Source organism: Malaclemys terrapin, chromosome 7 (genome assembly GCF_027887155.1).
Source record: "Malaclemys terrapin pileata isolate rMalTer1 chromosome 7, rMalTer1.hap1, whole genome shotgun sequence".
Lineage (NCBI taxonomy): Eukaryota > Metazoa > Chordata > Testudines > Emydidae > Malaclemys > Malaclemys terrapin.
In genome coordinates, this window is record NC_071511.1 from 52726321 (window position 1) to 52752704 (window position 26384).

The window sequence follows — 26384 nt, forward strand, 5'->3', positions numbered from 1 at the left end:
CCCACCGGCCCCTTCTGTCCCCTTGCCCCCAGTGCAGAGAGCTGACAGGCAATGGGAGGTGCCAGCATGAAAGGACAGGTTCTTCTCCCACCACCTAATCTAGGAACGAGCAAGGGAAGCAAGACACACGATTGACCAAAGAGAGCAGGGGGTAGGTGATTTAAAAGGCCACAAGCCACACTGGTCTCATCAAAATCTGAACTCTATCGTCTGCAAATTCAGGTCCATTTCTTTCTCTCCCCACTCTGCCCTCCAAAACAGGACCCTCCCCTTCCCCACCTCAGACATGAAGCCAACATGCTTCAATTCTCTCTCCAGGGACAAGGCGAATACCACGGCCCGGGCCCAGCCCTACAGCAGCAAACCACCCTCCCACGTGCCATGGGGAGAATGAGAAGTGGGATTTCAGGAGGGAACAAGGGGCTCGCTGTTTGCGGGCCCCAAGCAGCAGAGAGAGGTCTGTTTTGAAAGCCAGGGCTGGAGCTAGGAGAGGGCCCATGCCCCCAGCACAGACCAAGGCAGGGTGGTTGGAACAGAGCGGGAAGAACACACAATGCAGGAGGCTGCTCTGTGGAGCAGTCACCAACAAGCTGATTCAAAGGCCAGGGCTTCCAGTGGCTGCTCACAATTAGGGTCTGCAGCAGGCCCAAGCCCTTCCTGAGGCAAACTCAGACATGCAGCACACCTCTATGCTAATGAAGGGAAACAGCTGCCAAGCCTCCTGCTCTGTTCTGCTGTCCCTGGGGAGGGTGCAGCACAAAGGATATCCTGGCTGCTCCCTTGATCCCAGCATGCGACAGAGAGCGGCCTATGCTCAGTAGCCATGTCTGCCAGAGGACAGCAGTCCCTGTGGCTGGAGGCAGAGTGGGGACTGTTTCAAAACAGCACCAGGGGCCTCACTCACCACATCAAAGGCACAGGGAGCTGGACTGCATGCACCATGTAGGAAACCTCCCCGCCAGCTTTGTCTGGCATGTAGGCTTCCACATGACAGACAGCTGGGGCTAGAGGACTAGGCAGAGTGCTGGGGTCTAGTCCTGAGACCACCACAGACAGAGATTGGGGGTAAGTCACGCCACACCTCTGTGCCTCAGTTTCCCCATCAGTGAACTGGTGGGGACACTGAATCCCCTCCCAGGGCGACAGCAGAGCACTGGACTGGCAGTGCCATTCTGTCCCTCACTCTGCCACTGACTTGCTGTGAACTTGGGCAAGTCCCTTCCCCTTTGGAGTGCCCATTCCCCATCCCACTGTTCTTGCGGCGCCTAACACGCGGGGGGGGGGCACCCCACAGCAAGGAGCAGTGGCCCCTGGGAATTGGTGAGTACCAAGCATTGCCTGGGCCCCAAGACTAGCAGCGGAGACTTCCCGTGGCAGTTGGCCACTCTGCTCCCCACCACTTCCCCTTGGAAATAAAATCTCCCGCTGCAGCTTCTGCAATCGCTCAGTGCTTCGCAACAGCCTTCGCAGGGCTGTTCTGCCCACTAGTGATACGATGGGGGAACAACGCGCCATTCAGAAATTTCCTCCGTCCTCCACCCCCCCGACTCCCTCCTACGCGAACCAATCGGCTTGCCCCTGCCCGCCAGGCGCCGCCCCCATGCTTGCCGGCTGCTGGTAAATAGCGGCCGCAGCAGCGGGCGGGCGTGACTCCGCCAGGACTCCGGGAAGGGCTCTGCCAGGGCACGACCCAGTCCCCGCTCACTCCTCGGCTGTTCCGCAGCTGGGCTCCCGGCCGGGGCGTGCCACAGGGCTCAGCCAGGAGGCGAGCACTGACTCATGGAAACTTTGGGCTCCAGGGACCCCGGCTCAGAGGCAGGGACTCGGATGTTCTCAGGAGGTGTCAGCAGTCCCGAAGCTAGACCCTGGCCTGCATCTGCCCCTCTGCAAGGACCCGTAGAGCCAGCCAGGGTCCATGAGAGGCTGCCCTAATCCCCAGTGCAGCAGGACAGAGCTGGGTTGTTTTTCTTTAACTCTTTTCAAGCCTTGGACCTTTCCTTGGGACTCGTCTCCTACCTGTGTGTCCTGGACTATTACAGGATTGCCTGGTGGCCGAGAACACCCAAAGCTCTCCTTGCAGAGCAGTGCTTCCCGGTTAACTGACGCTGCAGCATGCTCACTCTAACGGTGCCTGGTGAGCCTTTGCTCAGGCCAGACTTACCCTAGGATAGTGCCTCTCCATGCTGCTGGGTGCTCAGCAGGACCTTACGGCCACATGATGAATGCACAGGCATTGGCCCACACTCTCTGGAAATGCCTGGGAAAGCTGCTGGTGATCCTAGAGTTGTCTGTTCTAGGCAACTTCTTAAACACATCGGCCATCCCCCGCAGATGCCCCCTTGTCTGCATATGTACCTCGGACCTTCTGAGCTGTGCCAAGCAAGGTCTCCAGCAGGTGCCAGTTGCACTTCCGCCCACAGCTACCACCTTAGATCTCAGCCACAACGCCCTCTTCCAGCTTCACAACCATTGGCTGGCAGCCCTACCACGCCTCCAGGCCCTCTGCATCAGTCACAATCGAATCATGGACCTCTCGCCTCAAGCGTTCCACAATGCCACAGACTTGAGACACCTAGACATGTCCTCCAATTACCTGCATGCCATCGAGAAGCACTACTTTGAAGCGCTGGTGCACCTCGAGGAGCTCCTGCTCTACAACAACTGGATCGTACAGGTAGATGAACAAGCCTTCCTCAGGCTAAGCAGCTTGCAGAAGGTCTACCTAAGTTGGAATAACCTAACCCAATTCCCCTTCAGCTCCATGCAGGGGCTTAGCCACCCTAACCTAACGACCCTGGACCTCTCCACCAATAACCTGAACAGAATCCCAATTGAGGAGGTCACAGCCTTGCCTGTGTACATCAGAAATGGCTTGTACCTGCACAACAATCCAGTGAGGTGTGATTGCTCGCTCTACCAGATGTTCAAGCAGTGGCAGCAGCGGCACCTCAGCTCAGTGCAGGATTTCCTAGAGGAACACACATGTATGGTGTTTGACAACACGGCACGATCCTTAGTCAGGTTCCTCAAGTACAACAAGATCTTTGAGAATTGCTCCCTGAGCCAGGGCTCACCTGGCACCTCAGACGTGCATGCCACGGTGCTCGTAGGAGAGACTCTGCTAATCAACTGCAACACGAGCACGCACGACACATTTGCCACCTACATGTGGATCTTGCCCCGCCACGAGCCCATCATGCACCCTGGAAATAGCAATCGCACACTTGAAGTTTACCACAACGGGAGCCTGAAGATCATCGCAGCCAAGCCTTGGCACTCTGGGGTGTATGTGTGCATGGCTATTGGCAAGCACCACCAGCTCAACAAGACGCACGAGGTCAACGTGACCATCCACTATCCCATGCTGGATGGGAAGTCTTTCAGCACCGGCCTCACAACCCTCCTCGGGTGCATAGTGAGCCTTGTGCTAGTCCTCATGTACTTGTACCTCACTCCGTGCCACTGCTTCCAGTGCTGCAAGAAAGTCGCTGCTCCTAGCCCTCCCCAGGAATGCAGCGCTCAATCCTCCATCCTGAGTACCACCCCCCCAGCCAGGCCCAGCCAGAAGATCAGCACCAGCAAGCACGTGGTGTTCCTTGAGCCCACCAAGGAAGTGCACAATGGTAAGATCAGGCTGGCTGCCAACAAGGACGTCACTGACACCAAGAATCCCAAGCTCCTGCAGCTCAAGTTGGACTCAGAATCCGTTAGTTCCATCTTCTCAGACATTCCCATCACGTCCTAGGAGGTAGGCGGGCTGGGGAGCAGAAATGGGGGGGGGGAGCACCAGTCTCCCAGGAGATGAAATTGGTGTGTGTTGGGTCGCTAGCAGCCACCGCTGGGGAGGGAGAAAGGGGCACCATGCTGAGATGCAATCTGCTGTGCAGAAGAGCTGCGTTTTCTTGTACTTGTTACTCCTAGAGGGAAGATTATGATGCATCCTTATAAGGCTCCAGCTACTTCCAGGCTCCACTGCCACATTGTAAAACAACCCAGGGGAGAGAGAAGATAAGAATAGCCCCCATGACTGCAGTCTGATGGCCTCAGCCTCTCCTCTTCATTGTGGTTAAAGGCAGGCAGGTCACCCCAAAAACAAAGCTTAGCTTTTATGAGATCAAATGCTCTTTGAAGGATCACAAGTGACTGCATCCTGTTCTGCACCACCCAGACAATATGGTGTAGCAGAGGGTTCTCCTCACTTTAGATTGTTGTCAATGGAACAGGGACAATTTTTTCCAAGTGCTGTCCAGTGGCTGATTCAAGAGAAGCCCATTAGGTAGCTCCTGGCTCTATTGAGCAGCCTGTCTAGCTAGGACTGCAGCTTTGACCTTCAGGATGATGCACATTGGCTAATTAACATCCTTACAGATTTGTCTTTCCAGAACGCCCTAGCAGTGGCACAAGACTGGGCAACCCTTCTGCCTCCCACCTCTCTCTCTCACCCCCCCCCCCCCTCACATGTCTAACACTGGACGCAGGGAAACATGCATGGCTGAGCCCTCCACTTCCAACCAGTCCTAGACTTCCTTGAATAGTGCACTGCAGGGTTTAGCACTCTCCTGGGCAAGGCTGAGCCCAACTTGACCACTTGCCCTCTGGGCATGTACAGAGAGCACCATAAGTGCTGGAGACTGTCAGCTAGACTTTTGCTTGACCTAGCTTAGTGAGTTGTTTGCTTTAATTACAAAGCCACATGGCCAGCCCAGTGTACTGGGCTTCTTTACTAGTGAGAACTCTTCTCCAGCCCATAGTCTCCAATAGCACTGGGGCACCTGCATTGCTACACTAGAATTCTGCTAGCTCAGGACAGTAGCAGCAGCAAACAAGTCAGTACAGACTATATGCCCTAGAGAAGGAGAGCAGCATGCGCCATTCCCAGAGCACAGGGGTAAGGAGAACATTCTCCTGGCACAGGCTGATGCTGCCTACTACATACAACTAACCCACTGCCAGCTCCTTCAACCAGCTGGCCCTAGAATTAGGGAAGTGCTGCCTAATTTGTGTGTGGTCTTAGTGAGGAGGGGAATTTCACTGGGATCTTCACTGGACAAAGCCATTCAGTGAAGTAAACAATGCAATTACTCCCCTCCTCTGCTACACACAAGCAGCTGTAAGCAGTTGAGTTCAGAAATGTAATAGATTGTGATTGCACATAGTGTGATATTAATGACCCAACCCTGCACTGCTCCATGCTCCCCCTGTAACAGAAGGAGCAGTTCCTACATGCACCATCATCTCCCTGGGCGCTCTCTCCTTGAGCAGGGCAGACCTGCTGCTAGGCTGTTTAGATAATAACCCAATAGTGTATCCAGGATTGGGACTAAAACTATCTCTCACTTTCTTGCACCATAAATTCTCTAGTTACATTGAAATAATAAATGCCTATTTTTTTTAAACTCAACTTGGTCCAAGAGTCTCTTTGCCCTTGTGTGGGGCCTGGAATGGAGCCCACCTCAGCCTGTCCCCACCGCCCCTGGTATCTGTCAGCAGGACAAACCTCTCTACCCAGGACCACTGCCCACGTCCTGTCCTAACAGAGGGGACTGGCATTCCTGCTGCTCCTGCACAGGGGGCCAGGCCATTGCTCCCTGACAGCAGCCTCAGCATCTGGCCAGGTGCTGCCATCAGACGAGATTTAGGTTTGCCTCCAAGTGGCAGGGGTGTCAGTGGGCAAAGCCAAAGCTGTTCAAAAGGGAGCCTGCTGCACAAGCAGCACACAGACAGGCGCCAACCAGGTTAACAGAGCATGGCTCTGCAGAGCAAGCAGGAGCAGGGGCAGTAGGTGAATGGGAACCCTGCTGCACTGGCCAGTCCTAGGAGGTTGCATGGAGAGTTACGCAGAGCCGGAACAGCCTTCTCCACAACAGGCTCCAGCAGCCTCTCTCTCCATGGACTTTGATGGCACACCCAGGCATTCAGCGAGCTGCATTAAATGCCCATGCAGAAGTGCCACAGCCTGGCACAGCTAACAGGCTGTGAACCAAGCACCTGTCAGTGGCTTAGCCTGTGCTGGATGCAGGCACAGGAGCCAGTGCTGGCCTGCCTGGCACATGCCTGGGCACCCAGCTGAGAGAAGCAGCAGCACATCCTGCAGAGTAACTGCGAACAGCTCAAGCCGGCTGGTCCCAGCAGGGGTCAGCCTGGCCCTGGGGAGAAGCTAATGGAGCTGTGTCTGGGAGCAGCATGAGGGATGGACTCCCACTGCCCCAGAATGCCCCACACACAGTGCTGGCTCACAGATCTGCTCCCAGCCTTGTCCCTCCCTAGACATGGGATCTGGCTCTGAACTCGGCAGGCAGGCAGGAGCAGCACAGCCACTGGGGGTGGGCAGGGGAGAGCTCTGGGTCAGGTACATGATGGTGGTGAGGGATCCCTCACATAGAAACTGCCAGCCTGGGGATTGTAACAGCTCCACCACTGAACACAAACACCCAGATCTCAGGCAGCTCTGCACCACTTCACACCCCACCCTCGCCTGCTGGGCTCTGGTGCCCAGCCCCAAGATCTCAGTCCAGCTCTACGAGGGCCTGGACTTGCACTGAGCAGACTCAGCCACTCTCTGCAGAGCTGGGAGAGTACCTGAGGCAGAAGCCCATAGGGGGGTAAGGGGTGGAGGAGGTACACACTGCAGCCCCCTTCGTGGGAATACAGCCTCTGAGCTGCCAAGCCCAGTTCTCACCCACCTGCCGCCTCTGCAGGAGGGGAGCTCCCACATCACAGAGCCTAGGGGGCTGAGCGGGCCTAGGAGTGCCCCCCAGCTCCCTCTGCTCCAGCCCCAGGAGAGCAGTGCCACCGCCCCCCTAGGGACCAACAAACACAATCCAACCACTTCACTCTCCTCAATGCCCCCACCCCACCACACCACCCTGAGCCCCCTGCCCCAACGCCCCCCACTTCATCCCTCCACAAAATTCCCAACCCCCTTCAACACCACCTTGAGCCCCCCATCTCCCAACAGCCTGAGCTCCCTGCCCCATCACTCCCCCAACATCCTCTGCCCCATCCCCCCACAATATCCCCATCCCCCTACAATTCCACCCTGAGCCCTCTACCCCATCCCCTATCCCACCCTGTGCCCCCTGACCTATTGCTCCACAAACCCCCCAGCACCCCATCCCTCTTCATCACCCCATGCTCCCTGCCCTATCCTTCCCCCCAACACCCTGCACCTCATCCCTCCCCATCCCTCCACAACGCATAACTCCCCCCCCCCCGCATACCCACCCACGCACGCACAGCCTTAGGGCCAAGACACTCGAGCAGGCCTCCCAGTGTGCTGGCTCCCCCATGCCCCACCCACAGCAGCTTGTGGGCCACAGGGCCAGTTACATTCCAGCTTCTCCAGCTGCAGAGCGCTCTGGCACCTGGAATAGGTGCCCTGAGCTGCCACCCGTCCCCCACGGGCAGACCACCCCCTATCCCCAAGTCCTGCCTGTCTACGCTGCTTCCCAAGCAGCACGCTAACCTGGAGCCCAGCCCCCTCATGCTGGGGAAGTGTGTCCCCAGGGGACTCTCTCCGGGGTTCACATTCACAGCCTGCCATGTCAACAAGCCTCATCCCTTGCTGGGTGCAAAACACCCCATCCTGCTCTGGACCCCAGACGCCTTCTGGGAGCTGTGTCTAGGACGTGACAAGCTACATGAGCCTGAACGCCTGCTTCCCGCACCCAAGGGCCCTGTCTGGTCTCATTAGCGCTCTGCTGCTGCTGGCTGACAGGCTCGTCCCCACACACACAGCTGGCCGGAGGTGTGCGCACACGGATGCTGCATGAAAGACAGCCACGGTGTCAGCGGCTCTCAGTGCCAGCACCCGCAGCAGGGGCAATGGTCAAATGTGGGCATGCAGCACAGACCCTCAGGAGAGCTAGGGGGCCTCACCTCCACTCCAGCCAGAGCTGTGGAAAGGGGCAGTCATAGAATCATAGAATATCAGGGTTGGAAGGGACCTCAGGAGGTCATCTAGTCCAACTCCCTGCTCAAAGCAGGACCAATCCCCAACTAAATCATCCCAGCCAGGGCTTTGTCAAGCCTGACCTTAAAAACCTCTAAGGAAGGAGATTCCACCCCCTCCCTAGGTAACCCATTCCAGTGCTTCACCACCCTCCTACTGAAAAAGTTTTTCCTAATATCCAACCTAAACCTCCCCCACTGCAACTTGAGACCATTAGTCCTGCACACGGGCAGGGAGCGCACAGAGGTTGTACTGTCCCTGGGGCTCTCATGTTCGGGGGAGGGGATTTTCACTCACCCCAGCACCCGGAAGCCTTTCCACCCCTGTGTGTTTCAGGTGCCCAGCCGTAACTCCTGCTCTGAATGCCTGGCAGGGGGTGCTGCAGGGCCCTAGAGGGGTGTAGACAGCAAGGCTGGGTTCATGCCTGTAGCCTTTGTGGAGCTTTGCGCAGGAATCAGCCGGTTACTAACGTCCGGCAGCATCTTGCACAGCACTCAGCCTCTTCCCTGACAGTCCATTCAGCCTCACCCCAGCAGCCCAACGGGACAGATGGAGACACTGAAGCAGAGACTTGGTTAACTGCAGCAACTCCACGGCAGAGCCAGGAACAGAACCTAGCGCCCTCCCCCCACAGCCATCCTGCTTGCTCCAGGGAAGGAAACAGACCAACAGCAGCAACCAGACCCCAGAAGGAGTGGGAAATCTCTGCTAGGATTCCTCCCCCACTGATTTCTAAACTCTACACCTCCCATCGCCACTTAGAATGCCCATGCACCAGGCAGCATGGAGGAGCTCAGGTGCTCCTGCACCTCAACCCCCCATAGTAGACACAGGGAGACCCGGGATGCAGCTCAGTCTCACTCTGACTACCGACTCATTTTACAGTTGCTCTAGGTCTGTCGACACAGCGTCAGGGAGGTGCCAGTGGGTGCTCTGCACCCACCAATTTTTCTCCGTGGGTGCTCCAGCCGTGGACCCACCCACGAGCACCCACGGAGTTGGCACCTATGGGCTGGAGCCCAGGCTATGGGACCCTCCCCCAGCAGGGTCCCAGAGCCCAGGCTCCCATCCAAGCCCGCATGTCTACACCACTGTTTTGCAGCCCAAGCCCCAGTCAGATGTAGACAGACCGTTTTCTCATGAGAAGGCAGTGGGCAGCTAGGGGATGGGCACAGCACATGGCAGGGAGGCAGGTTGCAGGAAGGGAGTAGCAACATGAGGGGTACATGTGTGCTGGGATCAGCTGCCCCTTGCTCACAGCTGTACCAACATTAGCTACCTCCCTACAATGAGCTATTATTCATGGACCCCCTCACACACCAACGGGCACTCATCAAAGAGATGGGCCATGCCATGACCAAGTGTGGGAAGCTCTGGTCTGAGCGGGGCCGCCACCCTGAGAGCTTTGCTTGGGGGAAGCCAGCTGTGTGCCCGTGCACTATCATACAGAAAGGTCTAAGGCCTAGGCTAAATCCTTCCCAGGGCACTGGGGCACAGGCTAGCCTCAGCATCCATCCCCTTCTGGAAACAATCCCAGGGCACGCCTGGGGCACGAGTTGGCCAGTCAGAACGGTGGCACAGGACCGCATGCAACCAGGGGATGAATGCTCTGGGAGGAGCCGAGGGCAGCCTGGATGCAGGGCATGGTCCGGGAGGAGCTGCTTCCAGCGCTGTGGGCCAAGGCAGGGGCCAAGCTCACACTAGTCCCTGCTGCCGTGCTCAGTGCAATGGCCAGCACAGCCCAGCATTGACGGCCAAGTCCTGGCAGAAAGGCTCTTATGCTATGTCAGTCAGACATGGTGCCCACCTGGGTCCAGCACGAGGGGTGGGAGGATCTGCCAGGGCAGCCAGGAGAGCAGACTAGGAGAGCAAGAATCCCACAGCAGACGCCCTCTCCCTACTCTCAGCACAGTGCCCAGGCGACATGTCTTAGTCCTGACTGTTCTGTTGCAGGGAGGGGGAAGGAGAGTGCTTTGCAGTTCCGTGGGGTAGAGAGGACTCACCCTGCCTCCTGCCCAACAAGGCTTTGCTCTGGTTTGTGCTTTCCCTGTGCTCTGATCTCCCTGGTGCTGCTGGAGGTCTCCTTGGAAGAGCAGAGAACTGAGGTGGGAGTTCCCGGAGCCTATGTGTGGAGACAGCTGCCTCCCAGGCAGTGGAGTTAAATGGGTGAGAAGAACCCAGACAAGAATCCCTCCCCCTCTCCAGTAATATGATCTCATTGCCTGTCCCCCACCCCACCCAGCTGGGCAGAGCAGGGCCAGGCCAGCCATGGAAGAAATAAGGAGACCAAGGTTGTTTCAATCACACACACCCCCATCAGGCCAGCCTCCCACATCACAGGCCCCTTGCATTATGGGTGCATCAGCTTTAACTCTCTGACCAGGCGCTTCCCTCAGCGTAAGGAGGCGGGGCAGTGCAGGGTGCCAGGCTCACATCCCTGCAGGATTCCAGTGGGAGCCAAACTGCTCCTGCCTGGTGGGGCTGCAGGGCTATGCCCTGAGGAGGAGCCCAGGGACACACACGACAGCTGAGGGAGCAGGGCAGAGCGCTGCAGCCTGCTGCCCCATGGAGCGTTCACTCTAGGCTCTGACCAGCCATCCCCTCTCCACAGCAGCCCAGTGCCAGCCTGGCTGCTCCAGGGGGCTCTCTGAAGCTGGCTGTGCACAGGAAAGCCCTGCTGCCATTGCACAGCTGCCTCTCTCGGGGAAGGCCCAAGTGGGGGGGTCCAGCGCCCACACTGCCTCTGCTTCAGCTCCTGCAGGGGGGAAGAGGGTACTCAAAGCACAGAGGCTCATTGAAGCCACTCAGGTCTCTTAGCAGGGATCAGACTAGCAATGAAGACCACAGTCCTGGACCCAGCCTCCCTACGGAGGGCTGTCCCCCTGGAACACACCATCCTCTCTCAGCAAACCCACTCAGGGCCCTGATCAGGTGGCTGGGAGCAGCCTGCTGAGCCTCCTGGGGGCTGGCATTTCGGGTCCTAGCTGCTAGATCACTATGGTACATTGGGAGCCTCCACCCCTGGCTGTGCTCTGGGAAAGCACACAGGCCCACTGAGCTACTGCTGCTGTGTGGACTGGATCCATAACACACAGGGCTGTGCCCCATTCAGCCTGTACTTGGGCAGACATCACAGCCCGGGCTGTGTACAGCAATGGAGGGTATCAAACTTGTCCTGAGTCCATGCAAAGTTCTGCCAGGTCTGCACTTGCCAGAAAATCCAGGATGCCACAGCCTGGATCCCTGCTCCTGCCACTCACTAGTCCCAGTATGTGCGTGGTTGGGGGAGACAGGCTCTGAGCCACCTCCTCTGAGCCCTGCACAGCTCAGCTGGCCAAGCGGCTCTGCACCCACTCAGTTAGTGGGATGCCAGCACAGCACAGAGGAGCAGAGAGCGGGACGCAGGCACTGAGGCTAACGCACCTCCCAATGTCACTAGGTGTTGGGCACCACTCATTTCCCTGGTTCGACAAGGCCTTTGGCTGAGCCATGTAGGTCCTGATCTTCACCAAGCACTTACTGTTCTTGCTACAAACCACCAAAGTCAAAGGCAGCTGGGTTGCCAACAGGTTGCTGGAGGGAGACTACTCCTGACTGGCATTTAGAGAGCACCTGCCACTCTCCCATGAGTCAGTAACCTCAGCACCACAAGGGACTACAGCTAGGCTGATGCTAGAGCAGTCACCCGAAGACCAAGGGAGCAGCTCAGCTCCTGGCAGCCAGCTAGCCCATCTGCAGAGCCCCGGCAGGGCTGGCGCCCACAGCACATTACGTCAGGCTGGGGCCAGGCTAGTTTTAAGGGTCTGGGCAATGGGGCTTTTACTCCACAACCTGACACGTGCCTTGTGCACTATGATTATCCATGTGGGATCCCCATCCTATAAAGGGATGAATCTGTAATTATGGTTGCATTGCGGATGGGTGGAAGAAAAGAAACTCCTTCTCACAGATGATCTGGTTTCATCCACCATATGAGAGGCTCTGACTTTTGGTAGGACTGTTACCCTGTCATTCATGTTGTCCTTGTCCAGTGTGTAAACAGACCAAAGCCAGGCCTGCAGGCAACAAAGGTGGAGTCTGGCAAACGGTGTCACACACGTACATGCCACCACGCAGCCTAGTAGGGAAAGGCAGATCCTGATTGTGGCAAGAGGTCAGAGGGTGACTTGGTTTAATCAGACCGTACACAGCCTGAACGCTGTTTATAGGCAGGAAGGCTTCTCCTGAGGATGTCTCTAGGGTCGCTCCTATGAAATCTATCGTCCTCAGAGTCAAAGTGAGAATTTATTTGTTTATGCAGATCCCCAGTGATCCCAGAAGGTGGAGCAAGAACAGGATAGCCAACCAGGCCACCTGGCTTGAGCTGCCCATTAGTAACCAATCGTTCACATACAGGAAAACAGTGCAGCCGTTGCATCTCATCTGGGAGAAGACTCACCATTGAGAAGACTCTTGCAAAGACCTTAAGTGCTGTTGTCAGCCCAAATGGGATTGCTCTGGACTGGCAGCGCTCTTGCCTTACCATGAATCTGAGAAACCTTCTGTAGGACTATGAAAATCCACATGAAAGTAAGGATCTTTCATGTTGAGGGCCACAAACTGCAGGGAGAGAATTACAGATGCCAGTGTTGCCCTGCAAAATTTTGATTTGTGAATAAAGACATTTAGGTGGCATAAATCAAGAATTGGTCTCTATCCTCCATTTTGGGGGGGGGAACTCAAATATGGGGAGTAGAACTCCTTTCCTTGATGTTGGAGTGACACCTGCTCTACCACTTAACTCTGAAACAGGAAGACCCCACCTCCTGATTAAGGATGTCCTTGTGAGAGTGGTCCCTGCGAAGGGGCTGGGAAGGGGGTGTGTGGTGAGAAGGTGAGAGAAACTCAACTGCTGGCATATACAATTAAAAAGGTTATAGAGGATTTTTTTTAAACTAAGGGCTGGGGGAAAGCTGACTGGTGTAGAGGAGTACATGGTTTGGGCAGAGCCATCCCTTAGTGATTAATTTATTAAAGGGGGAAATTCTATATCCTAGTAAAGTGTATGAAAAAAGTTGTAAAGTACAGGTAGAAGCTAGTGAGGAACAGCCAGATGAAACAGTGTCCCATTTAAATATAACACATGAAGGCAAGCAACTGAATGTTGACAAAATATACAAGTGCTTATACAGAAATGCTAGAAGTCTAAATAATAAGATCGGTGAACTACAGTACCTGGCATTACATAAGGATACTGATGTAACAGGCATCACAGAAACTTGGTGGAATGAGGATAGTCAATGGGACATGGTAATACAGAGTATAATATATACAAGAATGAGAGTAGGTTGTGCTGGTAGGAGAGTGGCACTGTATGTGAAAGAAAGCCTACAAAAGCAAAAATTGAAACACTATGGGAGTTCAACTATCCTCACATTGACTGGGTAAATGTTACCTACAGAGAGAAAATTTCAAGACACCATCAATGACTGCTTCTTGGAGCAGCTAGTCCTGGAACCCACAAGAGGAGAGGCAATTCTTGATTTAATCTTAAGTGGAACACAGGATCTGGTCCAAGAGGTAACTATAGCTAAACTCTCCCACGAGTAATAGTGACCACATGTAATTAAAATTTAACATCCCAGTAGAGGGGATAATACCAAAAAACCCAAAGACAGTAACATTTAACTTTAGAAAGGGGAACCACATAAAAATGAGGACATTTGTTGGATGGGAATTAAAAGGAGTTGTCACAAGGTTTAAATGCCTACAGGTAGCATGGGTACTAATTAAATCACTATAATAAAGGAACAGACTAAAAGACTAAGAGGACCAAAAGAATGCCACAATGGCTAAACAGCATAGTAATGGAGGCCAGGTAAAAAGGCAAACTTTAAAATTTGGAAGTCAAAACCTAATGAGGAGAATAGGAAGGAGCACAAACTCCGACAAGTTAAATGTAAGAAGGCAGGCCAAGAAAAAAAAAATCTGAGAAATAATTTGCTAAAGATGCAAAAAAAATAGTAAGAATTTTTTTAAATGCATCAGAACTTGTAGCTAGACAAATTCAGACTGGAAATAAGGCATGCATTTTTAACAGTGAGAGCAATTAACCACTGGGACAATGTACCAAGGGTCGTGGTGGATTCTCCATCACCAGCAATTTTTAAATCAAGATTGGATTAAAAAAAAAATCTGCTCTAGGAATTATTGTGGGGCAGTTCTCTGGCCTGTGTTATATAGGAGGTCAGACTAGATCTCAAATTGTCTGTTCTGACCTTGGAGTCTATGAATCTATCTAAAAGCAGGAAGCCTGTCAAACAGGGCAGTGGGGCCACTAGATGACAAAGGTGTTAAAGGAGCACCCAAGAAAGACAAGGCCATTACAAAAAAGCTAAATGAATTCTTTGCCTTTGTGGTCACTGTGGAGGATGTGGGGGAAATAACCACATCAGCACTATTCTTTCTGGGAGACAAATCTGAAGTACTGTCCCATATTGATGTGTCACTAGAATACGGTTTTAGAACAAATTGATATATTAAACAATAAGAAGTCACCAGGACCAGATGGGATTCACCCAAGAGTTGTAAACGAACTCAAATATGAAATTACAGAACTACTAAGTGTGGTATGTAACCTATCACTTGAACCAATTACTGGAAGGTAGCTAATGTAATGCTGATTTTTAAAAAGGCTCCAGAGGCAATCCCGGCACTATATCCAGGATTTTTTATATATATATATATTTATTTAATTACAGGCCAGTAAGCCTAACTTCTGTAGCCGGCACATTGGTAGAAACGATAGGAAAGAACAGAACGATCAGACACGTAGATGAACATAATTTGTTCGGGAAGAGTCAACATGGCTTTTGTAAAGGGAAATCATGCCTCACCAATCTATTAGAATTCTTTGAGTGTGTCAATAAACATGTGAATAAGGGTGATCCAGTGGATATAGTGCATCTTCAGAAAGCCTTTGACAAAAACCCTCACCAAAGTTGCTTAAGGAAATTAAGCAATAACGGGATAACAGGGAAGGTCCCCTCATCGATCAGTAACTGGTTAAAACACAGGAAACAAAAAGGTAGGAATAAATGGTCAGTTTTCACAATGGACAGAGGTAAACAGCGGGGTCCCCCAGGGATCCATACTGGGACCTGTCCTGCTCAACATATTCATTAGTGAACTGGAAACGGGAGTGAACAGAAGTCTCAAAGTTTTCAGATGATAAAAAATTACTCAAAATAGTCAAGCTGCCTGAACAGTTACAAAGGGGTCTCACAAAACTGGGCAACAAAATGGCAGATGAAATTCAGTGTTGATAATTGCAAAGTAATGCACACTGAAAAAAATAATCCCAACTACACATATATAATGATGGGCTCTAAATTAGCTATTACCACTCAAGAAAGATCTTGGGAGTCATCATGGATAGCTTTCTGAAAACTTCAGCTCAGTGTGCAGAAGCAGTCAAACAGGCTAACAGAATGATAGAAACTATTAGGAAAAGGACGGAAAACCAGAAAATATAAAGCCACTATAAAAATACATGGTGCGCCCACACCTGGAATAATGATGTTCTGGTTGCCCCATCTCAAAAAGGATGTAATGGAACTGGAAAAGGTTCAGAGAAGGGCAAGAAAGATAATCAAGGGAATGGAACAGCTTCCATACAAGGAGAGACTAAAAAGATCCGCGCTGTTCAGCTTAGAAAGGAGATGATTAAGGGGTGATAGGATAGACTGGTGTGAAAAAAGTGAAAAGAGAAGTGTAATTTATTTGCCCTTTCCCACAATACTAAAAACCAGGGGTCACCCAAGTTTAATACAAACAAGAGGATGTACTTTTTCCACACAATGCACAGTTAACCTGTGGAACTCATTGCTATGGAATGTTGTAAAAGCCAAAAGTATGACTGGGTTCAAAAAAGAACTAGATAAATTCAGGGAGGATAGGTCCATTAATGGCAATTAGCCAAGGTGGTCAGGGATGTAACCCCTTACTCAGCGGGAACATAAATGTCTGACTGTCAGAAGCAAGGAAGGGAACATAGGGGTGGATCTCTCTAAAAATTGCCTTGTTCCGCTCACTCCCCCTTAAGCTCTGTTACTAGCCTCTGTTGGAGACAGGACACCGGGCATGGCATCAATACTTGTGGGGCTGGGCAGTGACTGTAGAGGTGAAAGAAGCCATGTATTAGGGTCTCTGAATTCTGCTTGCGTAGTGGCTCATAAGGGCACTAGTGCTGAAAGGTCTGTGGGGGAAAATCTGGGTCTAAGTTTGCTTGTGGTGTCTTCTCTTCGAGGATGAAGTGTAAATACCTAGGAAGCAGAGGGTTGTCTTTGAGTCCTTAAGAGAGCATACTGACCTCTCATTGAAGACGTTAGACTTATCATTCAGAACCTTCCCTTTGACATGCTGAACCTTCCTGGGGAACCACAAAAAATGCAGCCACAATTCATGCCTCATGACTACTGCTGTGGTGATGGCTCTCCACTGCCTCTTGGAGTGATGTCTTAGCCACCAATCTGCCTATATCAATGAGGGCTTGGAACTGAGCTCTGTCTTCCTGAGGAAGTTTGTCTCTGAATTCCAGAAATTTAGAATAATTTGCAAAGTGGTACTTTGTTAATAACTGGTAGTTAGCAACATTGAATTGGAGAGTAACTGATGAAAATATTTTCCTCCCAAGAGGTCAAGATATTTAGCACCCTTGTCAGTTGGGGTGGTCTTGGGGTGCTGTGCTCTGGACCTCCCTGTAGCTGCCTGCAACACTCAGGAGTTGGGCGCTGGATGAGTAAATAAAATCTCTGCCCCTTTAGCTGGCATGAAATATCATTTTTCAGTCCTCTTTGGGGTAGGGACACAGGAGGCAGGGATGTGCCACATAGACCTGGTGGGTTTCCAAATGGTCTCATTCACTGGAAGGACCACCCTAGTAGGACCAGAAGGCTGAAGGATGTTCAGTAAACTATGCTGTGTGTTCTAGACCTCCTTGATATATCTGAAGCTCGCTTGCTGCCCTCTGTAACAGCTCCTGGTACTGCGCGTGGTCGTTGGAGAGGCAAGGGGAGGATGGAGCAATTACCTCATCCGGTGAGGAGATTGACACACCCCAGCCTCCCCTGTGCCTCCTATGGGTTCTGTCTGGGCTCATTTCCCTCACGGGGAGGCTCGTCTGGAGCATTGGATTTGCTCAATGAAAAGGTAGGGTCCTGCTCTACCAGTGGTGCCATTGGTAGCGGTGGGAGGATACTCCAGCTTGTGGACGTAGAAGGGGAAGACTCTTTTCTTTAATGTGGGTTTTTTGAGGGTAGAAATGTCTCTAAGTACAACTGAACCCCATAGAACAGGAGACTCTGGATAGGGCAGAGCAAAAATATCCTGTGAGATAAAGGTTTAAGTCCTTTATGGTATTTTGGGAGTCCTAGGGAGGGGACTAGCGGATCTGGGGTGTCCAGTGATCTGGTGCTAAGAGGATCCCACACAGAATGGGGTCCAGTATGGAGCTCCCAGACCAGATGGTACCGATCTTTTGGTCTGTGGGACGGAACCAGGACTGATACCATTGGATCCTTTTTCCTTCACACCTTTCCTTCTTGGACAGAAGGTTTGTGTGGGCCTAATTCCTTAGGACCCACAAATGAAGACTCACCTGAATTTGAGCATGAAGGAGAGGGATGCTTTCTCTTAGAAGGAGATCTGGACAGTAACCTGTCCTTATGCTTATATTCATGTCCCCTACTCTTGGGACAGGGTTTCTTAAGACTATGTGTTTTGGCCTCTACTCCAGAGCTCATGCTCAGAGAGACGCTGCTCACAGTCTGAGGCTGGTGTACGGGGCGTCTCCCCAGCCCAGATCCGAATAGAACCGTTTGGCCTGCTCTGTGAGGGCTTCCACAGATGGAGCTCTCATCCCTCATGAGCATGAGGAGGGAAGGAGCGTCAGATGCTGCACTTGGCGGTGACATAAGCCTCCCCAAGGCAGTGCTGGGGTTTGTTGCTGACGGAGAAGAAACAGGGGCAGGAGACAGTTCTTAAACCCCAGGACACTTGGCATAGTCTTCCTTCGTGGGAAGAAGCTCCCAAAGTGGGGAAAACTGAACTAACTATACTGACTATAGAAACAATAGAAAAACTAAGTTTAAACTTACTAAAAACTATTTATAATATAAATTTACAGGTATTAAAGTAGAGTAAGATTGTAATGGACACAGAATTCTGACTCAGGCCACATGGCAATAAGAAGGAACTGGAGAGGCGTCGGTCTGTGCCAGCCTTCATGCCCTCGGTTGGGAGCAAGAGGAGACAACTGTGCATGCATGGATCAATGGACCCTACATGCTACAAATCTCTGATCTGAGGTACGTGAGCACATGCATACCCATATGTGGAATACACATGGGAACCAGCACTCAAAGAATAATGGATTCTAATACACTTGGACTCCAGTAAAGCATTTGACACAGTACCACATGGGAAATTATTAGTTAAATGAGAGAAGATGGGGGATCAGCACAAGCATTGGAAAGCCAATAAGGAACTGGCTAAGGAGAGAAGGCAACAGGCCATGCTGAAAGGAGAACTATTGGACTGGAGGAAGGTTACCAGTGGAGCCATGAAAGCCAAATTCTCTCACACACTTAAAAAACACAAGTAGTGCAGCTGCCTCAGCTCCACCCCTTTGCACTCTGGCTCAGACTCTCTGGAGCAGAGACTGTCCTGTCCATCTCCCACCTGGGCAGATGCCACCTCACCAATGCCCGGGGAGCTGGCTCCTGCCTCTTTCTGATGCAAGCTCCTAGTTTGCGGGGCTAGCTCCAGCTGTTCTTGCCAGTGGGAGGGCAGCTCTGCCCCTCAATCAAACCCAGACCCTGTGGCTGCCTCTCGTGACACGCCAGCAATGGCTGCTGACACACAGCGCACCCCTTGAGAAGAGAATTGGATAGCCAGTGCCTGAAAAGCCCCAACCATGCCCGCATCCCCCATCTGTGCTGACTGGCACTACAGCACCCAGGCCAGCTCTGCCCAGGGTATCCCAACACTCGTTAGCCCTCCTGAGGGGCAGATGCCAGCTTTCTTGCCAAGGGATGGGGGAGCCTTGAAGGGCTTTCTGGAGGTTAGACAGACCCACCCCAAGCAAGCGGGGACACCTTAGTTCTCTTCATCCTGGCTGCGCCTGTGTGTTCCCAGAGTTGCTGGAGCTTTTGGGGGTAGGGGGAGCCAATCCCCAGCACAGCAAAGGCTGGACAGCTAGGAGCAGGGCTTATCTGTCAAGGCTCAGATCTCCTCCAGGGCTCCCCATGCTCCCTGGGGCTGCAGCTGGGCAGGGAGGCAGCCCAGAGAGCATCGTTGCCTCAGCATCTGCACAGTCTCAGTGGGGCGTGTGCAGGGACACACACAGATGCAGAAGAGCTCACAACAGCCTGAACACAATCGGTGCAAGCAAAGGCCGGGGAGCTAGGGCGCAGCTGCGGAGTCGCCTCTGCAATCCACCTCCTAGGAGGGCAGGGCAGGGAGAGATGCTGCAGCCCAGCAAGTAGCGTTTCTGGCTAACTCCTGCAGGGGGCGCTGAGTGCTCTGCTGCACCACCCATGTCCCTCAAAATGCTGTGCCAGAGAGACCCCCAGCTGGGGCCAGTGCTGGGCCCACCAACAGCCCTGCCATCTGGGAGGGGCAAGGGGACCTGTTCATCCCCCTTCCAGAATTCCCATAGCAGAGCTGCCAGGCAGCTGCCCCCAGCGCATCTCCTTCATGCCGGGATGGCACCACCATGCCCAGAGGCATCCCTAGGGGCACGGCTCTATTTATCAGGGAACTTTGGTAAGGAACATGATACAACTTGTGTCCCATCACATGGGTGCCAGAAATCCATCCAGAGTCAGAGGGGAATGAGAACCAGAGCCCAGGGGAAATGAGAAAACCAGCAACCCCAGCCTGCCTACAGGCAGAGTGAGCACCCAGATCCAGGGCCTCTATAAAGCCCAGTTGTGGGGGAGGGGGAGAGAGGAGGAGGAAGGAGGTGGGAAGTGCAAGCACCCACGGCCAGGTGTCTGGGCAGCTTGTGGTGATCCACACAGCACTGAGAAGGAAGCTCTCCTGGCTCTTGCCAGTGTCATTACACAAGCTCTACCTTCTGTCAATGCTATTCCTCTCAGCTCCCTCCAAGGGCTGCTCAGTAGAACATCGGTTCAGTTACTCAGCAGACACACACAGGCATGAGACTGCCACAGGCTCAGCGGCTTGGACCAACACTTGGGGCTGTTCTGCCTCCTGGCCTCCACACTGCAAGTCCATGTGTGTCTAGGACCTGGCTCCAAATCAGCCAATGGGACCCCTACCCGTGCCTCTCCCCATGCTATTGCTGCCCGGCACTCCAGCTCTGGACCAAGCTGCCCATGGCACTGAGTCCGAGCTCTGGGACAGACTCATGGTGGCCAGCAGTACGCCAAGGTGGGAACAGCGGGAGATGGTGATGCCCAGGATGGGGGCCCTGAAGCACACCACCCACCTGCCCTGCACCAATATGCCAGCTGAAAGAAAAGCAGGAGCTATCAACATGTGCGAATGGCAGCTGCTGTCATGCCAGCCAGGCCTATTCCAGTTCCTGGAAGTAGCTCTGCCTAGCATGGGGAAGGGCATATGGCCTGGCACCGGAAGCCGTGCTGGAGAGACAGATACATGCCAGGGTGCTCAGCTTCTCAGCCCCTGATTCAGAGTTAAGGGGAGGGTGCGGGTCAGCTAGCCACTGCTGCCTAACGGGCACAGATGCTGCTGGCACTCAGCATTGCAAACCAATGCAGCAGGGAATCTCTGCAACAGTCTCACTCCACGCGGAGCAGCCACCTCCCCAACTGGGTGGAGCGGGACTCCTATGGGCCAGGCAACAGAAGTCATATGGTCTATACCAGGTGGTGCGCTGGCCCCTGCTGGACACCAGAGCATGGCTTCTCACCAGCACAGGCAGCTGTTGGAGACCCGGGTTCAGGGACTCATTGGATTTGTTAGAGTCCCTGATCTCTGCCGCTTGGTGCCAGCTCCCTGCCTCCAGCCCCATCCCTTGCCAGGCTGCCACCGAGGGAAAGGAAACAAGGCACCCCGACACCAGCCTGTGGCCCATTCCCTCTGCTGTCCCACTATGGGAGAGGGTCTGAACTGGCAGGGCAGGGGAGTCAGGTGTGGCAGGGCCCTTCCCTAAAGCTGCTCCAGGAGGGATTACATTTAATCCCTTACCACTGGCCCACTGCGGGCAGCCCTGCTGCGGCCAGCCCTATCTGTCAATTGTTCTCATTAGTACATTTCTGTGCTAGTAAAAACAGATCAACAATAACTAGAACCAAGCCCAAGGCAGGGGCGCACCGAGCAGGGCTCCCCACAGCTCTGCTGACAAATCCTGGCCTGGCATTGCAGTCTCTGCTATTCTAGCCTGGGCTTCCCCCAACACAGCTGTCAGTGCCCCTCAATCCAACTCTCAGCCCCCCGCTACTCTTCTGTTCTGCCGAGCAGCAAAATGCTGGTGCTGAACTTGACATCCAGGAGGGATTACATGGGGCCAAACTCAGCTTCCCTAGTGATTTCAAGCAAACTGGAATCCAGGTCTCCAAAGTGATAAAAGTGGCCTGCCCAGCCAAAGCAGAGATGTAAAGCACTGGGACTTGTGCCCCAGTCAAACAAGCCCCCGATTCTCTTTGCAGAGAATGCTCCCCACACTTGAACACCGGTAGTTAGAGCCATCCTTTTCTGCTTCCCCCTCCGGGAAGCATTGGGAAGTCATGTGGTAACAACGACCCAGGGAGAGCTGTATAATGAGCAGTAGGACAGGGTGTGATGGGAGAGCTATGACTCACCACAATTAACACCAGTGTGACCGGAGGTATTAAATACTGCAGTGCTTCTCTCGAGCCCACTCTGTCCATCCCTGAAATAGGATGATGGTCAGTGCAGGTCCTCTCATCAGCTCTGCTGGGGAAACGCTCCTCTCTTGGCTCCAGGGGGCTCGTCCCACCAGAGAAGGTCTGTAATGAGATGCCTTGTCGCCTCCTGCCCCATGGCAATGCGTTGCTGGGGTAACTGGACTGCTCTCTGATGCTACACTCAGACACCAGCTGAGTCTGCCTGGCTCCAGGCCCCCTCCTGTCAGGCACCTTCTGAACTCTCCTCTCACTTGGCCACTACACCACCTCCAGCTCAGGGCAATTCAGTCATGGGAGTGGGGTCCAGGCCCCTGTACTCCAAGAGGAGCCAAAGCATGGGCCAGAGTGCAACAGCGGCCCATTGAGTATTCCTGCCCTGGCTGCAGCCGCCTGAGCTCTGAAACAGGAGAATGCCAGCCCAGGAATATCCCCTGCAAACAAGCGAGTGCAGGGTTTTATGGATCAAACAACAGGCAAACAAAATCACGCAGCGATGGAAGAGCTCTATTAGGTCCCTCTGGGCCTGGCCAGGTCTAGCCTAACCATAAATGCCCCAAGCAACAGGGCTCCAATCCCAGCCCTGGGGGAGATGTTTTCCTGACTAAACAAGCCATAGTGCAAGGAACTTTCCCTGATATTTTCAGGAGCACAGGAATTGCCAGATGGGATCAGAGCTTAGGTCCATGCCGCCCAGGAAGCTGCTGCCTCCACACAGGGATGCCTGGGGGGGTGGATTACAGTCGCTGTGTTTTGCTCACTGCCCTGCCACATGGCAATCCCGTCTGAGCTGCTAGCCACTGCCCCCAAGGGCATCTGGATACTCCTGTTCCAACCATGAGGTTTAACTCAGATGTGCACTGTTCAGGGGGTCGGGGTGGGGTGGGGGGCGGCGCTTGCCTCACTGCTTGGAATATGATGCCTGCCCTTCCAAGGGTTAGTAGTGTCCATGGTCGGGGTTGCTGCTCACCCTTCTTTCTGACAGCCAGCAAGAGAGAGGAAGAGGGGGCCCAAGAAGGGGCCTGCCGAGGTTCCACAGCTTGGAAGCCTTGCTGATTTTCACGTCAGAACTGCTTGGTTCACATAAGGACAGAGATGGGTTTTACCAAGTGCCAACCCACAGCCTTGCCAGCTGCCAAGCGTCGAGCTGGGATCTCACATGTCCCCTTATGGAGGCTCCGCTGGGCCCCTGCATACCCCTAACACCACGCTCTTCGTGCTGCCCTCCCAGAGTTTGCATGGGTCTGATTGCGGGCACAAAGGAAAGCCTTTGCCCCTCCCTCTGGCTGACAGGTCCAGCAACCTGAATAGGAGCAGGAGCTGTGGAGGCCACAGCAGGGAGGTGCCCCCGGAGCTCACTCCCCATCACAGTGCTGAGCCCCTTCCAAAGGGAGAGCTGCCAGCAACAACAAGCAGTTCTGGGAAGTCTATGGGAGAGAAAAGCCTGTTTGCATTTGCAAAGCAGAAAAGGCCACTGATAAGTGACCTTGCGCTGAACACTTGGCACAGTCATGCTCAGGGCTGTGTGACTGGTGCAGGGACCGCAGGAGACAGGATATAATTAGATGCATTTGTGTACATCTTTGAGTCCTTGAGAGAAGAATCAGAGCGAGTCTGACTGCAGGGCTGAGCGGCCCAGCCAGATGGAGCTCTGCTCTCTGCAAAGCCAGGGACTAACTTGTTCCACATGCACAGAGGGAAAGTGGGATGCGGAGGATGGGGACTGGGGGCTCCCAGCAGGGGACGAGGCAGAGCCGGAGGCAGAAGGCATTCAGGGAGAATGCACGTGCGTTTACAGACAAAGCCAAGCGGATCTTAGCTAGCCTGAGCAGCCCACCTGGACATGGGCTGGGCTCTCAGCAGGAAGCACACATATATACCCAGAGCCTGTAGGACATGCATTCAGCCTGCACCACGGCCCCTGGGCGTTCTGAGACAAGAAGGAGCAGAGGGTGTCCTGCCTGGCAGGACCGTGCTGCTCCCCTTCCCTGAACAGGGCTTGTCCATGCTGTTGGCCTCATGGATATGGCCTTGAGCACAGCAGTGTGCTTGGGCACAGCGCAGCCTGAAAGAGGGCAACAACTGTTGCTGCCATGACACTCAGCCACCTGGCCAGTGAAATCACTCATGAATTTGCCAGCCCCTTCCGCACAGTAAGCTCCATGCATGGTGATTTCAGGGGGCACCTAGTTCAGAGGCCCCTTTGCTCACAGGCTGCTGCAGTGGACTACAGGCATTTGTGTCACTTCCTTACACCACAGCGACACAAGGACAGCAAGGATTCAACACCTTCCCCTCCTGCCGTGGGGCAGGAGCAGGACACTGGGAGCTGCTCCCGGCTACGTCTGGGATCTCCATAGTTCCCAGCTGTCCCTCCAGCCCCTGCCTACCTCACACACAGCCAATGCAAGCCCTCATCCACCCAGAACACCCCTGGGAGAGCTGGCCCTGCCTCGCAGCAGTGCTGGCCAGGATGGGGACTGGAGAGAAGTGGCCACGCCAGGACCTGTGACTGATGTGAGGCAAGGCAAGGCAAGTGCCAAGCCCCCGCCTGGCCAGGTGAGCTCAATCTGTATGTGCCCAGTGCTAGGCAGCCCACCTGGAGCCTAGAAGGGCAGCTCACCACCCTGGCACTAACAAGCCGCCAGCCCAGAGCCAACCGAGGGAGGCAGAAGGTTGCACATGGAAAAGTCGAGGGTCGCATGGCACCACCCTGCCATTTCCTATAGTAACAGCACATCAAGGCTTTGGGACCCCGGAAAGCAGAGCTGTTCTCCTGACTCACCTAGGCTGCCAAAGCAGGCTCCATCTCAGCCACACAAAGGGCTGAGTCTCCTGCCAGGACACCCTGAGAACAGCCAGCTTAGAAAGGCAGTTAGCGCATGGGGTAGACGACTAACCTGGGATACAGGAGACCCGGGTTCCGTTCCCTACTCTGCAACTGGCTCCCTGGTCTCAGCAAGTCACTCGGGCTCTCCAGCCATCAGCTGCCATCTGTAGAGCAGGATAGGAGCCCTGCCCTGCCCCAGTGAGGCTAGGGAGTGATACGTGAGCTGGAGTGGCCCCCAGACGCTACGGCGATGAGGGCCACGAAGTATTTTACACAGCTGGTTCTAGAGGTGTACACGTGTGTGTGTGCAGCCCTGCCTGAGGGCTAAACTGCCACCAGTTAAGAAGAAAGGCAACACCCCAGACAGCAGCACAGTGGAGGTGATGCACCAGCAGGCTGGGCAGGTGTCTGCTCGCTGCTGCCATGGGACACAGGCCAATCTGAAAAGGAGCGGGGTGTTCGGAGCAGTGGGGGCGCTGCGGCAGGAGGACAGCAGGGCTAGCTCTGTGCTCAAGGGAGCACGCCTGCCCCCTACATGGCTAGGCAGGCAGTGGTGAGCTGGAGCCGGTTCGCACCGGTTTGCAAGAACCGGTTGTTAAATTTAGAAGCTGATGTAGAACCGGTTCCTAAAGGGGCGGACAGGTGAGCAAACTCCGGTCCGCGGGCCACATCCGGCTCGCCTGAGCTCCCAGCTGGGGAGGCTCCCCCGGCCCCTCTCCCGCTCTCCCACCTCCCCCTCGCAGAGCCCCAGCATGATGTGCCGCCAGCACTCTGGGCAGCTCTGCAGCTCCTGCCGCTTTGAGCGGCATGGTAAGGGGGTGGGGCTGCGAGCTCCAGCGGCCGCACGGCATCCTTATACAGCAGCATGGTAAGGGGGCCAGGCCAGGAGGAGGGGTTGGATAAGGAGCAGTTGGAGGGGGTAGAGGCTCTGGGGGTGGTGGTCAGGGGACGGGGAACGGGGGAGGGGGATTGGGTAGGCGTGGGAGTTCGGGGGGTCTGTTGGGGTGGTGGTGGATGGGGTCAGGGCAGTCAGAGGACAGGGAGCGGGAGGGGTCCTGGGGGGCAGTTAGGGTGGGGGGTCTCGTCTCGGGAGGGTGTGGTCAGGGGACAAGGAGCAGGGGAGGGTTGATGGGTTGCAGGTTCTGAGGGGGGCAGTTGGGGGCAGGACATGGGTTGGAGTCCAATGATGGGGGGGGGGGGAGGGGAGGAGAGAGACAGGCACGTGCGGTTTGTACTCACCGCGCAGTTCCCTACCGGGTCTCCTTCCGTCTCCTAGGCCTGCCCGCCCAGTGATGAGCTCCCAAAATCCTAAGAACCGGTTCCCTATCGGGTCCTCGACAGTACTTTGGTGGCGGGGTGTGTGTGTGTGTCTTCACTTGCTCCGGGTTTTCGGCGCCATTTCAGTGGCAGGTACTTCACCCAGAGCGAGTGAAGACACCGCCCCCCAGCCGCTAAAGTGCCGCTGAGGAACCGGTAGGGAACTGGTTCTTAGGATTTTGGAAGCTCATCACTGGGCAGCCAGGCCTAGGAGACGGAAGAAGTCTCAGCAGAGCCGAGGCAGGGCAGAGCAGCAGTTGGGCCAGTACAGAGGGAGTGAAGTGAACGTGTTGTCCAGCCCACCTTGTGGGGCAGATATGTTGGCCCTAGCGACCAGCACACACCCGGCAGGGACTCCCATCCCCAGGCTCTGAAGGGCTGAGTCCATCTCCAG

At 54.3% G+C, this 26384-nt stretch overlaps 2 protein-coding genes across 5 annotated transcripts in view; one reads left to right on the forward strand and one right to left on the reverse strand.

Annotated features, from left to right (window-relative positions):
* Positions 1–26384, reverse strand: part of RNF123 (ring finger protein 123) — a 128939-nt gene that overhangs the window by 25072 nt on the left and 77483 nt on the right. The window lies entirely within an intron of this gene.
* AMIGO3 (adhesion molecule with Ig like domain 3) lies at positions 1678–12545 on the forward strand. Its single transcript, XM_054033819.1, has 2 exons — positions 1678–3748; positions 12252–12545. Exon 1 carries the CDS (start codon positions 2216–2218, stop codon positions 3743–3745), a length of 1530 nt encoding a protein of 509 aa, XP_053889794.1. The 5' UTR covers positions 1678–2215; the 3' UTR covers positions 3746–3748; positions 12252–12545.